General features: G+C 45.9%; 1 protein-coding gene across 1 annotated transcript; it reads right to left on the bottom strand.

Moving 5' to 3' along the window:
* Positions 1–9,632: 9,632 nt before the first annotated feature.
* LOC123146156 (uncharacterized) lies at positions 9,633–11,769 on the bottom strand. Its single transcript, XM_044565745.1, has 3 exons — positions 11,513–11,769; positions 10,224–10,294; positions 9,633–10,051 (listed from the first exon to the last, which is right to left on the bottom strand). Exons 1-3 carry the CDS (start codon positions 11,648–11,650, stop codon positions 9,919–9,921), a joined length of 342 nt encoding a protein of 113 aa, XP_044421680.1. The 5' UTR covers positions 11,651–11,769; the 3' UTR covers positions 9,633–9,918.
* Positions 11,770–16,334: the final 4,565 nt, after the last annotated feature.

The following is a 16,334-nucleotide window of genomic DNA, read 5'->3' as shown; positions in this document are numbered from 1 at the left end:
TTGATGAGACTATTGGCCGGTAGTCATGAGGCGAAGCCACGTCAGGATTCTTTGGCAACAATATACTATGGTAGCCGAGTTGAGCAGGTGCAGGTCGGTTGCATTAAGCTTTTCTACCTCGCCGATGGCCCTCATGACATCTTCCTTGACAGTGTCCCAGCAGCTCTGAAAAAAACATGGCGTATACCCGTCAGGACCCGGCGCCTTGTTCGGATCGAGCTCGAACAACACCGCCTTCACTTCATCTTCAAGGATTGGTTGCTCCAATTCAGTGAGATCAGATGCCACAATACCGATGGCGTCCACATTTAGCGAGTTTGCCCTGTTGCGCTTGCGGCCCAAGAGCTGTGAGTAAAATTGAAATAGGGCCTTGTCCTTGCCATCCTGGCTGGTGATTGGTGTCCCCTCGACCACAAGACGGTGAATATAATTCTTCCTATGACGAGCTGAAGCTTTGGCATGGAAAAATCTTGTACTTGCATCACCTTCCCGAATCCATTGAATTCTGGATCTTTGCCTCCACATGGAGCGCTGCAAAGCAGCGATCTTCTTTCATCTTAAGACAGCTGCCGCCTATCCATAGCCTGGTCCAACATGAAGATCAGCTTGCTCGAAACCGTGGCCCGAAGCTGGAGGTCACCAATCATACGCGAATTCGAAGCGCGCAACGCTCTGGCGGGCAAGCTTCCTATGCAGCAACAGGTAAGCATCACGGCAGTTCGGATCAGCCTGCCACGCCGCATTGACCACCTGCTGGAATCCGTCCATGCGAACCCAATGGTTTTTGAATCTGAACCTTTGAACGGGCCTGAAATTAGCGTCGCAAGTCAGCAGGATAGGATAGTGATCAGACATATCCGATGAAAGAGCCTGCAGCAGACAGCTCGGCATCATAGCATTCCCTTCCTCGTTGAAAAGCACTCTGTCCAGCTTCACCATAGTGGCATTTTGCTGCCCATTGCTCCAAGTATACCGGCGGCCATGAAGGTAAAGGTCTTTGAGCTGCAATTCATTGATGAAAGCCCTGAACGCAGCCATCAATCTCCTGTTAATGTTCGGGTTGCTCTTGTCCGCGGCCCTAGCAATGAGATTGAAGTCCCCAGCGAGAATGCACATCAGAAACTTGTCTCTTCAATCAAATCATCTAGTAGAGCCAACTTGGCAGCACCCTCTTGCGGTCCGTAAACATTGATTAAACTGAATTTAAAGCCGGAACAAACAAAGCAGCCCTCGGCAGCGACAAAACTCCGGCGCTCGACGGGATTACTGAATCTGCCACAGCACTGTCCCATGCCAAAATGACACCAACTCTAGTTCCAACAGCAGGGGCAAAATACAAAATCAGAGAAACGAGCACCACAGCATTGCTGGATGATTCCCAGATCAACAAATTCAAGCTTGGACTCTTGTAAACAGACCACCGGTACATTGTTGAGGGAGACAACAGAGCGAACGACACCACGCGGTGCGGGGTTATTCAGCCCCCACACGTTCCTGATCAGAAGGTTGCAATCTATAGGGAAACTATAAAATTGACAAGCCGGAAGCTAGACCTTGGCTGGCCCCCGCGTCACGGGCCTTGGCAAGCGCGGTCAAAGCCTCGATCTGTTCCGGTGAGAGGGGTTGACCGAAGACATGCTTGTATCTCTCCAGTTGCTCCTCGTCAGACTCGTCCCCTCTCTCAGCGATGGCTAGACCTCTCTTGGACATGACCAACTTTCCGGCCATCTTCATGGTGCGGTTGCCGCCGCCGCCGCCGCCGCCGGAACCCTTCCTCCCCTGGACACGAGCACTGTGCGCACGGGTAAGCACGAGTAGACCGGTTCCACATCATGGGCCAGCCCATCCACCAGCTGCGAGTCGAGCACCGCTGAAGTAGCAACAGCGTCTTCTCAAAAAAAAAAAGTAGCAACAGCGATTAATAACACAGTTTTTCCCTCCAAAAAAAAAGATTAATAACAAAGTTTTGGTTCTCATCATCCCTAAGGTAAAAAAAAATCCAGTGTTATTACCCTAAAAAAAAATCCAGTGTTACTGTCCCAGTTTCGGCCTGCCAGTCTTTGCAATGTTTTATATAAGATTGCGTCCAAAGTCATTGCTAACCGTTTGAAGCTAGTGTTGCCGCAAATAATTTCTAAAGAACAGTCCGCTTTTGTTCCGGGGCGGCTGGCGTATGAGTGCTTGCGTTTCATGAAGAGGGATAAGGCACAGAAGCACACACATGGTGCACTAAACCTTCATATGATGAAAGCATATGACCGAGCAGAGTGGGAGTATCTAGAGGCTATAATGCTCAAACTTGGTTTTCGGGAGAATTGGGTCAAGATTATAATGGGAATGGTCAGGTCGGTTTCTTTTTCAGTACTCTCCAATGGTCAGAAGCTAGAAGAGTTTAAACCAACATATGGGCTTCGTCAAGGTGATCCTATTTCACCGTATCTTTTTTCTTTTCTTCTTGCAGCAGAAGGCCCTTTGTGCCTTACTGGGTATCACGGGACACTATGTGCATGCCAAAATGCATGGGCGCCCTAGGTTTTCGGGATTTCAAAATATTCAATTTAGCTCTTCTAGCTAAACAGGCCTCAGGGATCTTTGAATGTCCAGCATCATTGATCGCCAGAATTCTTAAGGCGGTCTACTTCCCAAACACAGATTTTTTTTGGCCGAAGTGGGTTCTCACTCGTCCCAAATTTGGCGATCTTTAGTAGAAGACCGAGATATCATGAAGCAAGGTCTTATCAAGAGGACTGGCAACGGGTGAGACTACAGAAATTTCGAACATGAATTGGATTCCGAGACCGGAGAACATGTGTCCTATTGTATCCAAGGAAGCTGATCCACCACGGATGGTTAGTGAACTAATTCACACTCAAGAAACTAGATGGGATTCTAAAATCATTGGCCAAGTCTTTCTACCATATGATGTGATGGCAATATTACAAATCCCTGTATGTACACGCAATGTAGAGGACTTCTAGTCATGGAATTTTGAAAAGTCTGTAGGGTAACGCAGCAGAAAACAAAAATTCCTGACCTATGCACCAGCCCAGGACCACTATGAAGATGCATACAAGGTTTTTGATCTGATCGTTACCGAATAGTAGCGCAGCGAAAGTAGAGTCGATGTAGATCGTCGGTGCAGATCCCCGCAGCTAGGATTTACAACCTCCTAACCGCGAGCATGTTATCCCTCGTCTATTCCTTGGACAGCCCTTTGGGAGGCGGTTGGACAGTCCCTCGGACGGTGTCACGGACAGCCCTTTCGGAGGTGCTTGGACAATCCCTCGGACGGTGTCACGGACAACCATTCGGGAGGCGGTAGGATAGTCCCTCGGACGGTGTCACGGACAGCCCTTTCGGAGGTGCTTGGACAATCCCTCGGACGGTGTCACGGACAACCATTCGGGAGGCGGTAACCCTCTAAACTCGGACAGCCCTTCGGGAGGACCCTCGAGCAGCCCCTCTGTAAAAAGATCAAACCTACGACCTCTCTATGGGGTTGCACACATACGGTGTCAGCTATCCGGCAAGGTTTCGCCGTCCAGAACTAGTTCCCACCGGAACCCAGACAGCCTTTCGGCTCTACGAAATTATATCGTGTGAGGGAGAAAAGAAGTCAGATCATGCATGGCATATTGTGTGAGAGAAAGAGTGAGTGTGGGGAGCTCCTCTCCACCTCTATTTATAGGAAAAGCCAAGGGGTGGAGTGGCATTTGAAAATACCAAAAAACCCATCACAGATGACCTTCATAAGGGCATAAAGGAGAGGCAAGTGGAGCTCCCTGGAGGAGCTCCTCCTTGAACGTTCATACCATGTGGGTCCCCACAAAAGTGGTTCTCACCTTCACCAAGAGGACACAAGTTTTTTTTGGTGGCAATCGACAAGTTCACCAAGTGAATGGAAGCCAAGCCGGTGACCAACACGGAGGCCGACACAACAGAAGTTCGTCTCCGGCCACATCCACCGCTTCGGTGTCCCGCACAACATCATTACAGACAACGGATCCAACTTCATCGCTGCGGTATTCCATGATTTCTGTCATAAACGACAGACATAGACTACGCATCGGTGGCCCACCCCCAGTCCAACGGACAGGTCGAACAGGCCAATAGACTGATCATGGAAGTTCTAAAGCCACGACTCATAACACCGCTCCTATGAACGAAAGGCAACTGAGTGGAGGAGCTCCCGTCCGTCCTCTGGAGCTTATGGACGACGCCAAACAAGTCAATCAGCTACACACCCTTTTTCATGGTGTATGGAGCAGAGGCAGTTCTCTCATTAGACATCGAGTGCGACTCGCCATGAGTCCGCGCATACGAATAGGAGGCCGCCGAGGAAAGCAGGAAAGACGACGTCACCGCAAAGTAATAGGCACACCTCCTCGCCCTCGAACGCACAAATATTTATCAACAGAAGCTGCGCCAGTACCAAGTTCGGCGCGTGCAAGCACGCGAGTTCAATGTCGGTGACCTCGTCATACGCCTCAAGCAGAAACCACGCAAGAACACGTTGTCCTCCGCATGGGAGAGCCTCTACATCATCCACGAGGTCCTCAACAACGGGGCCTAGTACCTCCGCAACAAGAAAACATGTTGGATCACATCGCGACCTTGGAATGCCGCGAATCTCCGTTTATTTTATGCATAAACGTTTAAATATTACATACTTTTTGCATAAATAAACTGCAAATCTGCATAGAATGTATATTTAGCTCAAACAGAATCATGTTGAAAAATAAGGATCCATCGGCACTTGCGACGACGAGGACCATGTGACGGCCGACGCAATATGCCCTTCGGCAAGGCTCGGCGTGACCATGAGCGTGATGAACCAGCATCGTGGCTGACATCGCCCGTGACAACGTAAAATTGTGCTCTTCTATGACAGTCCGGCGACGTCCTTGATGAAGGTTCCACGACCGTCTCATGGGCGTAGTGTAGTGTCTCGTCGAGCGGCTTCGAGGGCGTGCTCGATGGAGATGCAAGCAGGACACCTGCTTGGCAGCGATGAGCGAAGCGATCCTCAAGTAACATGCTGGCGTTCCCTCATAGAGGTCACCCGAGTGAACTACCATCTCCCATAGCAAGGTAAAAATAAACAAAGATTTTTGCTCAAAAAACCACTCACAACAAACGCTCCAGAATTATCATGTAAAAACAGATAAATTTGTCATCCTACTCCCTCCTTTTCGGTTTATAGGGCTCAATTCAAAAATCTCACCAACCAAGATAGATGGTGAGTGATGGAATACTTTTTGTAATTTGCAAAAACACTCCATTAATGCTCTTATTTTTCTTAAAAATTTATGTTTACCAATGTATTAATTGCGATGAATGCATGCATAAAGTACATATTGGTCAATTTTCTCTTAATACTTGCATACAATGATTTAATGCACCTTGGTATCTGAACTTGTGATAGTGAACAACCAAATTGAGCCTTATAAAATGGAAAAAACTAAGATTTTAAGATAAGCCCTATAAACCGGAAATGAGGGGGTATTATATAAGGATTTGCTATGTTCTAAAGTAAAACATGGCATCCTACAGCATGATTATTGTTAAAATTAATTCTGTAATTAAGGGAAATCTCCCATTGCCCAACGGACAAGCGGTTGCACCACATGGATGCCTGTGTCCCTGGCAACCGATGCATCTCCCTAGAACTGACGCCTCCTTTGGATCGTCGTGTCTCTCCAGGAGATATATAAGCGTCATGTAACCATCGTCAAGAGGAATCGATCATTTTGATTTCGAACACGTTATCAACCTGTAGAACAACCAGCGAAGAGCAAGAAAGAACAGAGAAAGAAAGGGAGAGAAGAGATCAAGACTCGCCAGTGAGATGTCCGAAATCGTTTCCTTCTTCCTTCTCATGATCCGCTAGGACGGTCGCCGCTACCGCCTCGTTTCCCCTCGCCGCCATGGAGTGGGTGGCCTCCGGCGTTTCCGTCGCCGGATGCAGGCCATGCCGCTGGACGCGGCCACCATGGCGCTGGGAGGGGCATGCGTGGAGGTGACCACGTACCTGGACACCACCGCCGCGCCACCGGACGCGCACACCGCGGTACTCCCCGCGCCCATGGCCGTGCGCCCCTGAGGTTCAACCCTCGGATGGTGGCCGACCTGTGCGCCCCGATGGTCTACGGGTCCGCTGTCGCGCCTGCCTTGCCCACTGGGTCTCCACCTCCACCCCCTCCTTCGCCGGCCGCATGGATCCCGCCGTCGACGCCGACGCCTAATGCCGTGGCCGCTGGTCCGAGCCTCCGCCCGCCTGGCTACGCCCCGGTACCGATGCGCTCGATGGTGAATGCAGAGGAAGCGCTCGCCTTCATCTCCGTGCCAACCGGCGCCTCCAGCGTCATCCGCCTTGGAGTCGGCATGGAGGGCGCCGCCGCCGCCAGCACGCCTCAATAGGAGACACCCGCGGGCTCGAGCAGCCGCGCGGAGCGGCGCTTCGGCCGCCTCTTCGGGTGCGCCGTCGCAACCCTTGACCGCCGCCCCGGCCGCCGCCCAGGCTCATGGGCTCCGGCGAACCTCAGCTTTGCCGCTACTCCGCTGCGCCAGCCCCCACCGTCGTTGTCTCCTCTTCGGATGAAGAGGCCTCGTTGGTGTCGTGTCACTGACTACTTGAGATGCGAGGGGAGGCGCCGGCGCTCGCCTCAACCGCCGTCGACTGGGCTCCCTGCTCCCCGCGAGCGCAGGTGGTGGTGGGGGATCGAGCGTGGTGAGGGTCGGGGGGGGGTCCTTATCCGTAACCGCCCCACCCCTCGCCTCCTCTTCTTATGCGGTGCGGGTGGCTGCTAGCCCAGGCCCAGGCGACCGGCATGCTAGCTCCCTTCAGGATTTGTTTTTCATTTTTTTTCTTTCTTCTCTGCTTTTAGTTAAATACTAGTACTAATTATTGTATTAGTGCAGTTTTAGACTATGTTTAGTACTCCCTCCGTTCCAAAATAGATGACCCAACTTTGTACTAAAGTTAGTACAAAGTTGGGTCATCTATTTTGGAACAGAGGGAGTACTGTTTAGTACCTAGTTTGACTGCTACTTACATTCTAGTCCAGTTCTAGATTAAATCTAGGTTAAGACTTGTGTAATTATTAGTGTGTTTATATTGTGTAATGAATTGATAATATAAATAAAGTACCAGATTTTATCTGAGAATAATGGCATCTTCCATGTGTTTACCCATATCAAGTTCTCTTGAACATGTTTTTGCGATTGAGATCATCTTCCCTCGCATATCAAACTTGCAAATTTTTGAATATTTCTCCCACATTATATTTGGAAGATCCCATGGTGGTTCGATCTCTAGACTCAGAGAAAGATCTGTTCGGACCAAGGGATGATGGAGAAGAGGTGTTGGGACCTGAAGTTCCATACCTCAGTGCCGTTGGAGCGCTTATGTATCTTGCAAATTGCACAAGACTAGGTATTGCATTTGCAGTGGATCTACTTGCTAGACATAGCGCAGCTTCCACCAAACGTCATTAGTCTGGAGTGAAGAATATCTTTTGGTATCTCCAAGGCACAAAGGATCTTGGCCTATTTTTCCAGTTCCAGAAAAATCAAGACTCTGATATGATTGGATATGTAGATGCCGGCTATTTGTCTGATCCCCATAATGCCAAATCACAGACCGGCTTCGTGTTCCTACATGGTGGCACTGCTATATCATGGAAGTCTTTAAAACAGACTCTGGAGGCAACATCTACCAATCATTCTGAAATAATTTCATTATTTGAAGCAACATGCGAATGTGTATGGCTTCGCAGAATGATAAACCACATACAACAGTCATGTGGAATTGGTTCGATGGAATCACCAACCATTATCTATTAAGACAATGCGGACTGTGTTGCACATATGCAAACATGATACATTAAGAGTAATATTACTAGCATATTTCTCCTAAGTGGGTTTTCCCCATGATCTTCAGCAAAGCGGGGAAATAAACGTCTTACAAATTAAATCATGCGAAAATCTTGCTGATATTTATCAAGTCTCTACCAAATTCTATGTTCTGGAAATATGTTCATGAAATTGGTATGCGACGACTTCGGGACTTGCAAGCATCAGGGGGAGTCTCTTCTTGAGATATCCTTGTTCAAACAGCACATTACGCTATCTCTCTTTGTGAGTATATGTTTCAGGATCTCATCAAAGATTTTATGAAGAACTTTTGGAGAAGAATCTTTTGAGATGATAGAGCTTTCCGGTCAATCCTGAAGATGATTCTACATGATCAACCGTAGATTAGGAGGAGTGTTGAAATTAATTCTGTAATTAAGGGAAATCTACCCTTGCCCAACGGACAAGCGGTTGCACCGCACGGACGCCTGTGTCCCTGGCAACCGATGCATCTCCCTGGAACCGACGCCTCCTCTGGGTCGTCGTGTCTCTCCAGGAGATGTATAAGCGCCCTGTAACCATCGTCAAGAGGAATCGATCATTTTGATTTCGAACAATTATTCCTATGCATTTTCAAAGATTTGCGATGATTGCAACATAGAGAATTGCCATCCTAAAAAAACTGTAAAAATTGGCATGCTCAGGATTTGCCATCCTGGCAAGGAAATTGTCATACTACATCAACAACAACAAAAAGTGAAAACTACCATGCTCAAGAAACAGAAATGCCATCCCGTATGTGTTCGCTTAGATTGTCATCCCTAATGTGTTCGCTTAGATTGCCATCTTAATGTCTGTGGAGCAAATGCTTCAGAATTCACGCGCTCTAAGGGCGTTCGCTCGGAAATGCTGAAAATCAGTGAACGCTAACAAGCATTTAGGTTTCTTTTTTACCGGGTGCAGGTCCCTAGCCTGTCATAGGAGTATACGGTTAGCATTTGGGAAAAAGAATATAGTTTGGCCCATACTGTACCATGACAAACCTCGCACATACCTCCAGTGATGGTAAATATGTTTTATGGCATACAAGCATCTTGGTAAGTGGTTTCGTATAGAAATGTTACGCACACATAGCACTGGAAAATATATTCTTCTCTTGAGTTTCCAGCAAAGATAATGATATAGTTTAAAAATAATTGGTACCCTGATATACACATCCTCAAAATTGCATGGACAAGTTGGACATTAGCACTTCCAGCTTAGTATGGGCACAGTTGAGAAAGTTACCGCCACAATAAACAAAGTGGCCCCTGAACAAAGTGCAACCGGAGAAACCTCACTCCACTCAGTACATTCACAAGCACAAACAAAAACATTCTTCATCAAACGAACAAGTGCAATAAACATCACGGGGACGAAGTACGCTTTGACAAAAATAAATTACGTCATAACCACCTGTCCATGACACAGAACGGTTGTATGGACAAGTAGTATGGATAATTGGTACTCTGATATACACGTCCTCAAAATTGTATGGATAAGTTGGACATCATCAGGCACAACAGTTCCAGCTTATCGCTTCACTGTCAAAAGCTTACAAACTTGACCAGTATGTGGAAAATTGACAAAGTTGCCGCTACAAAAAGCAAAGTGGCCAAGTCCACAGTACATAAACCAGACCCCTGAACAGCGTGCAAACGGAGAACCTCACAATCAGTACTTTCACAAGCACAAACAAAAGTTGAAAGCAAACACAACATTCTTCATCAAACCAAGGCTCAAAAAAACATTCTTCATCAAACCAAGGCTCAAAAAAACATTCTTCATCAAACCAAGTGCACCAACACCATTACCAGGAAGAAGTACGCTTAGACACAATTACATCAAGTCAAAACCACTGGTCCATGACACACAACGGATCAAGACACGTACGCAACAAACCATTTATTTCTACATGGTTATCTGCTCTTGCAGGCAGTTCCCAGTTACCACAACCAGAGTGCTCACCACAAGTGCACACGCATCTGCACTAATGAACAGAGCAGCACATGGCCATTACCCCCATCACATCTTCTGATAGGCAAGCACCCGATAGGCAATCCCTTTCATGACCACACCACCAACGACAATAGGACAACCCACCTTGTAAGCCAAATCAAGCAGGTTAGCCACCCTTTCAGACCACACAACCTCAAGCCTGCCAAAAAGAAAAAGAAAAAATACATTAAGGCGCCACCCTTTCAGACGACACAAGCTCAACCAATCATAATAATTAATCATTCCCTCCCGTAAAGAAATATAAGAATGTTTAGATCACTCTTATATTTTCTTTACAGAGGGATTAAAATGGAAGTTGTTGTAGCTTTTACCTGAAGTTTCTAAACTCTCTTGTCACATCATCATAACGTGCCCGCTGGAACTGGTACCAGTCTCTGGCGCTCTACAATTCAACAAGGTAAAAGAAGATTAGAAGGTAGTGACCAAGATTTAGCCTTGGTATCCTTGCATGTCATGGTAGGATAAAGGGGAACAAAAATATCACGAGACACTATTTGCAGTGCTAAAAGCTCTTGAAATCAATAGACCTGATGAGTTCAGATATTACACTAAGTCGAAAACTTTCAACAAACAGCTGCAAAAAACATTTATAGGGGAGCATTCCTGACTGTTGGTACTGCAATGTCAGATCTTTGACTGTTAGTGTTCTAATTTTCAGATCTTACAAAACTTACGCCGTACAAGGGATACAATGTGCAATCATCCCAAATCAAGTTGCCGATTAACACTAGTAGTCAGAATTTAGTGTGTCTCTCGTTCAAATCTGTGAATTGATCAACTGAATGACTAAAATAAGGATCTGCGCACCAGCCTCATGCAAAGGCGAAACGAGAAGAGCTTTCATGACAACGCAAATGGTTGTCAAGTTAGAATGATCTGTAACAGCGAGCGCGTCAGCCACATCAAAGGCAAAAAAGGGAAGAGCTTTCATGACAATAACAAATGGTTGTCAAGTTAGAATGATCTGTAACAGCTAGCGCGTCAACCACGTCAAAGGCAAAAAAAGAGAAGAGCTTTCATGACAATAACAAATGTTTTCAAGTTAGAATGATCTGCAACAGCGAATCAACCACGTCAAAGGCAAAAAGGCGTGAGAATAACAAATGTTTTGAGAGCCACATCATGTAAAATTCTGCCAACAAGGATTATTAGCCAATAAAGAACTCACATATGCATCAGAGCGTAATTTGTAACGGCGAAGGCAAGGGAAAACTCTAAGTTCGGGAAGACTACATACCCAAAGAAGGTTAGCGTGGGTATGGTATGTGTTTGTGCTTTTTACTCCGGAGCCTCTCTTGCAAGAAAGGAACTAGGGATAGACAACCATGAAATTGGCCACCTACGACTACGAATCTGCTAGTCTTTTGGGGCAGATTAATTCAATGTCAAATCGATTAGCTAGCGAGGATTCAAGCAACAGCACAAGGGCAAGACTTGAATATGGCAAGGGCGGGCGAAACTTGTGGTCTCAGCGACAGCGAAGGGTCGAGATCCGGAGTTGGGGAATCCAAGAGATCACCCATCTATTGGTCGATTTGCTCTACCGACTCCAACTAGTGATTTAATTGAGGGAGCGCGGTGTGCAGGAGGAGGAGCATACCTCGAGCCGAGAAACGGACGGCGGCGGAACGCTAGGGTCCGATGGGAGCCGGAAAGCAGCAGGGGTGGGGGGCGACGGGAGCCGGGCAGCAGCAGAGGTGGGGATCCGCAACTTCGCGGCCAGGTTGCGCAGCGCCATGGATTGCCGGCCGGGGGAGGGAGGGGGTCGAGGTCGAGGACGATGCTAGGGTTTGGGTTAGGCGTCTCTTGTCTTGTCTTCTCTCTGCCGATGAAGGCTTCCCACCAGCGCTCTTTTACGCCTTCGGCCTTCCCACCACCGCAGAACGCGTGCCCTCGTCGACCGGGCCGGGCTGGGCCGGACCAGGCTCATTCACCCACGCCCATGATGTTTGGAGCCCGAGGAGGAGATATTTTCTTTGTCTTTGTCTTTGTCTTTGTCTTTGTCTTTGTGTAAAACAAAAGTATCTTTTTTTCTTTTGCGGGTGAAAGAAAAAACAAGGTAAATTTTCCCCACGTGTCCGCTCTAAGGTTTTTTCTTTTCTTTTTTGCATGGTAATATGTGTCTCATTTATATATCATAAAGATCATAGTACAAGTCACGTACATACCGAACTGGCAAAACTAAACAAATAGCATAACGCTGCGAGGTCTAAGGTTGAGGGGCGGAAACACACATATTGTTGTAATACATAAACCAAGTGCATCAACCAAATTGACACACCAGAATACCGATACAACTTCTCTTTATTCATAATTCTTCTCCGCCACATTTTTAATGACGTTGTTAAAGGATCTCTACTCACTACAAAAAAAGACACATCCGTGACATTTTGGACCGAACGAAAAAAAATTCTGTCATACTTATGACACTTTTATGACGATAATTGTGATAAAACCCGGTATCATCATAGATGTGGTGGGCTCCTACTTCTATGACAAAAAAATCATGACAGAAAATGGGCTTTTCGTCCTGGGCGGGCCGGAGACGCAGCTGCATGACATGCTTTGGGCCGTCCATGACGGAAAACACCGTGGTAGAAGCGAGGGCGAGGAAAATTTCGGGGAGTTCCCGGTTAAGGTGGGTTTTAGCCATTACGATCTCGTGGTAGATCAACTCTTGTAATACTCATATTCATCAAGATCAATCAAGCAGGAAGTAGGGTATTACCTCCATAGAGAGGGCCCGAACCTGGGTAAACATCGTGTCCCCCGTCTCCTATTACCATCGACCTTAGACGCACAGTTCGGGACCCCCTATTGACACCGACACCAAGGGCACGGGAACCATGGAGGCCGGGCTTGAAGCCATGGAGCAGGAAGTCTTCCGGTGCAAGGGGATGGTGGAGCGTGGGCTCAATGCCAATCACCTCATGATCACGGACCTTTCTCGTGATCTCAAGGTGGACGGCAAGCCCATGAAGGACATCATCTTCACCCTCAACGAGCAAATCAACTTTCTCCAAAGCCAGATCTATGATCTTCAAAACCAAGTCTTTGAATATGAGGCGAGGTTTAAAGGTATGAGTTTGGCTGCTAGTTGCAGGACCCGTGAGACTCACTCCTCCTCTTATGATGGTGGACCACTGCCATGAAAATCCGAGGACAAGATCTCTTCTTCTTCACCACCACCTTATTCTTCATCACCAAAGGAGAACTGAGTCTCGGGTATGGACACTCCCCTTGGCTTCCGCTAAGCTTGGGGGGGGGGGGGTGCCCCGGTATCGTATCATCCCACTATCTTATTACTTTTACTTATTTTAGTTCGATCTTTTGCTTTAGATGACTAAAGTTAGTTCGATCCCTACTTCTTTGAGAGTTTGCTTAGTGATCTATCCTTGTAATCGTGTGCAAGTTATATAATAAAAGTTTAGTTTGAGTTTTTGCTTCTTTACTTTCATATTAAAAATAAAAGAAAAGAAATAAAGAAATAAAAAGAGAAAGGAAATAAATAAAGAAAAGATTATATACTAATCCTATGGTACGTGATGGCACCACATAAGGAAAAGTATAAGTAGAAATATTTATTCGAGATTGACAAACATAGCATTAGTCAATGATGCAACTCATGAAAGAATTAATAAGGGAAGAGAAGATTCACATATAAATATACTATCCTAGAAATCTTTTGTGATTGTGAGCCCTCACCAAAATATTATATGCCAAAATTGTTGACGTTGGACAAGGAAGACAAGTTAATGATTTATGTTTGTTTATATTCACACAGAAGTCATATTTTTCATAGATCCTTCAACATGTGGTGCTTGCCCCCTATCTTTGCTAGCCAAAAATTCCGCACTAAGTAGAGATACTACTTGTGCATCAAAAAACCCTGAAACCCAAATCTTATTTTCAAGTGTCCACCATACCTACCTAGGGATTGAGCAAGATCCCTCAAGTAAGTTGTCATCGGTGCAAAAAGGCAATAAAAGTTGCTTCTAAAAGTGTGAGATCATTTAGTGTAAGAAAAAATGGAGCGTTGCACGAACTTGTGATGGTGAAAAATAAAAGTGACAGACTGCATAATAAAGGTCGCTATCACAAGGGGAAATGTAATGTGACGTTCTTTTGCACTAAGGGGTTGAACATACAAACAAATAAGCGCATGGCAACCTCTGCTTCCCTCTGCGAAGGGCCTATCTTTTACTTTTATGTATTTACTTTTATGCAAAGAGTCAAAGTTTTCCTTCTATTCCTTTTTATTTTTCTCCTTTGGCAAGCATCATGTGGTGAGGAAAGATCTAGGCACATATGTCCTGTTGAATATGGATAGCATGAGTTATTATTGTTGACATCACCCTTGAGGTGAATATGTTGGGAGGCGAAACTATAAGCCCCTATCTTTCTATGTGTCTGGTTGAAACGTTTTGCTCATGTGTACGCGGTGAGTGTTAGCAATCATAGAAGACTATATGATGGTTGAGTATGTGGACTTTCCTAAAGGCTCCGACACGTGACCCTTCCTGAAAAGATGATGAGTTGTAGTTGCAAAGTTGACAGAGAACATAGTTTGTTGGTTTCTAATAGAGTTTTTGCTTTATAATTCAATTGTGTGATGAACTGTTACTTATTCATGAGAAGTATATGATAAAAGTTCTACGATAAGAGTCCGATGTTTAATTTTATTGCCGTTATGATAATCAACATGATGCTTCTATGTCCGTATTTTTTTTATCGACACCTCTCTCTCAAAGCATGTGGACATGTTTTTCGATTTCGGTTTTTCGCTTGAGGACAAGCGAGGTCTAAGCTTGGAGGAGTTGATATGTCCATTTTGCATCATGTTTTCTTACTGTTATTTATGATGTTCTTATCCATAATAAAGCGTTTTGGAGTAATTCTAATGCCTTTTCTCTCATAATATGCAAGGTGTATACACCAAGAGGGAGAATTCCGGCAGCTGGAAATCTGGACCTGAAAAAAGCTACGGCAGGCTACCTATTCTGCACAACTCCAAATGAGCTGAAACTTCATGAGGATTTTTTATGGAATATATGAGGAATATTGGAGCCAATAAGTACCAGAGGGGGCCCACCAGGTGGGCACAACCCACCTGGGCGCGCCAGGGAGCCCAGGCGCGCCCTGGTGGGTTGTGCTATCCTCGGCCCACCTCCAGTGCCCATCTTTTGGTACATAAGTCATTTTGACCTAGAAAAAATAAGGAGAGGACTTTCGGGACGGAGCGCCGCCGTCTCGAGGCGGAACTTGGGCAGGAGCACTTTTGCCCTCCGGTGGAGCGATTCCGCCGGGGGAACTTCCCTCCCAGAGGGGGAAATCATCATCGTCATCATCACCAACAACTCTCCCATCTTGGGGAGGGTAATCTCCATCAACATCTTCAATAGCACCATCTCATCTCAAACCCTAGTTCATCTCTTGTGTTCAATCTTGTTACCGGAACTATAGATTGGTACTTGTAGGTGACTAGTAGTGTTGATTACATCTTGTAGTTGATTACTATATGGTTTATTTGGTGGAAGATTATATGTTCAGATCCAATATGCTATTTAATACCCCTCTGATCTTGAGCATGTTTATCATTTGTGAGTGGTTACTTTTGTTCTTGAGGTCACGGGAGAAATCACTCATGCGAACTTGATATGTGTTTGATATTTTGATAGTATGTATGTTGTGATTCCCTTAGCGGTGTCATGTGAACGTCGACTACATGACACTTCACCATATTTGGGCCTAAGGGAATGCATTGTGGAGTAGCAATTAGATGATGGGTTGTGAGAGTGACAGAAGCTTAAACCCCAGTTTATGTGCTATTCCGTAAAGGACCGATTGGATCCAAAAGTTTAATGCTATGGTTAGAATTTATTCTTAATACTTTTCTCGTAGTTGCGGATGCTTGCGGGAGGGTTTATCATAAGTAGGAGGTTTGTTCAAGTAAGAACGACACCTAAGCACCGGTCCACCCACCTATCAAGTTATCAAAGTAGAGAACACAAATCGAACCAACATGATGAAAGTGACTAGATGAAATTCCCATGTACCCTCAAGAACACTTTGCTTATCATAAGAGACTGTTTTGGCCTGTCCTTTGCCTCAAAAGCATTGGGCTACCTTGCTGCACTTTTGTTACTACTACCGTTACTTGCTCGTTACAAATTATCTGCCTATCAAACTACTCCGCTACTTACAATTTCATCACTTGCACACATTACCTTGCTGAAAACCACTTCTCATTTCCTTCTGCTCCTCGTTGGGTTCGACACTCTTACTTATCGAAAATAGCTACAATTGATCCCCTATACTTGTGGGTCATCAGAACTATGTAGAGATGACCGAGACACCTCTCCAGTCAATAACCAATAGCGGAACCTGGATGCTCATATTGGCTCCCACATATTCTACGAAGA

This window comes from Triticum aestivum, chromosome 6D, assembly GCF_018294505.1.
Source record: "Triticum aestivum cultivar Chinese Spring chromosome 6D, IWGSC CS RefSeq v2.1, whole genome shotgun sequence".
NCBI classification, from domain to species: Eukaryota; Viridiplantae; Streptophyta; class Magnoliopsida; order Poales; family Poaceae; genus Triticum; species Triticum aestivum.
The sequence above is the reverse complement of the archived record's forward strand: the minus strand, read 5'-3'. Positions and strand labels throughout refer to the sequence as shown.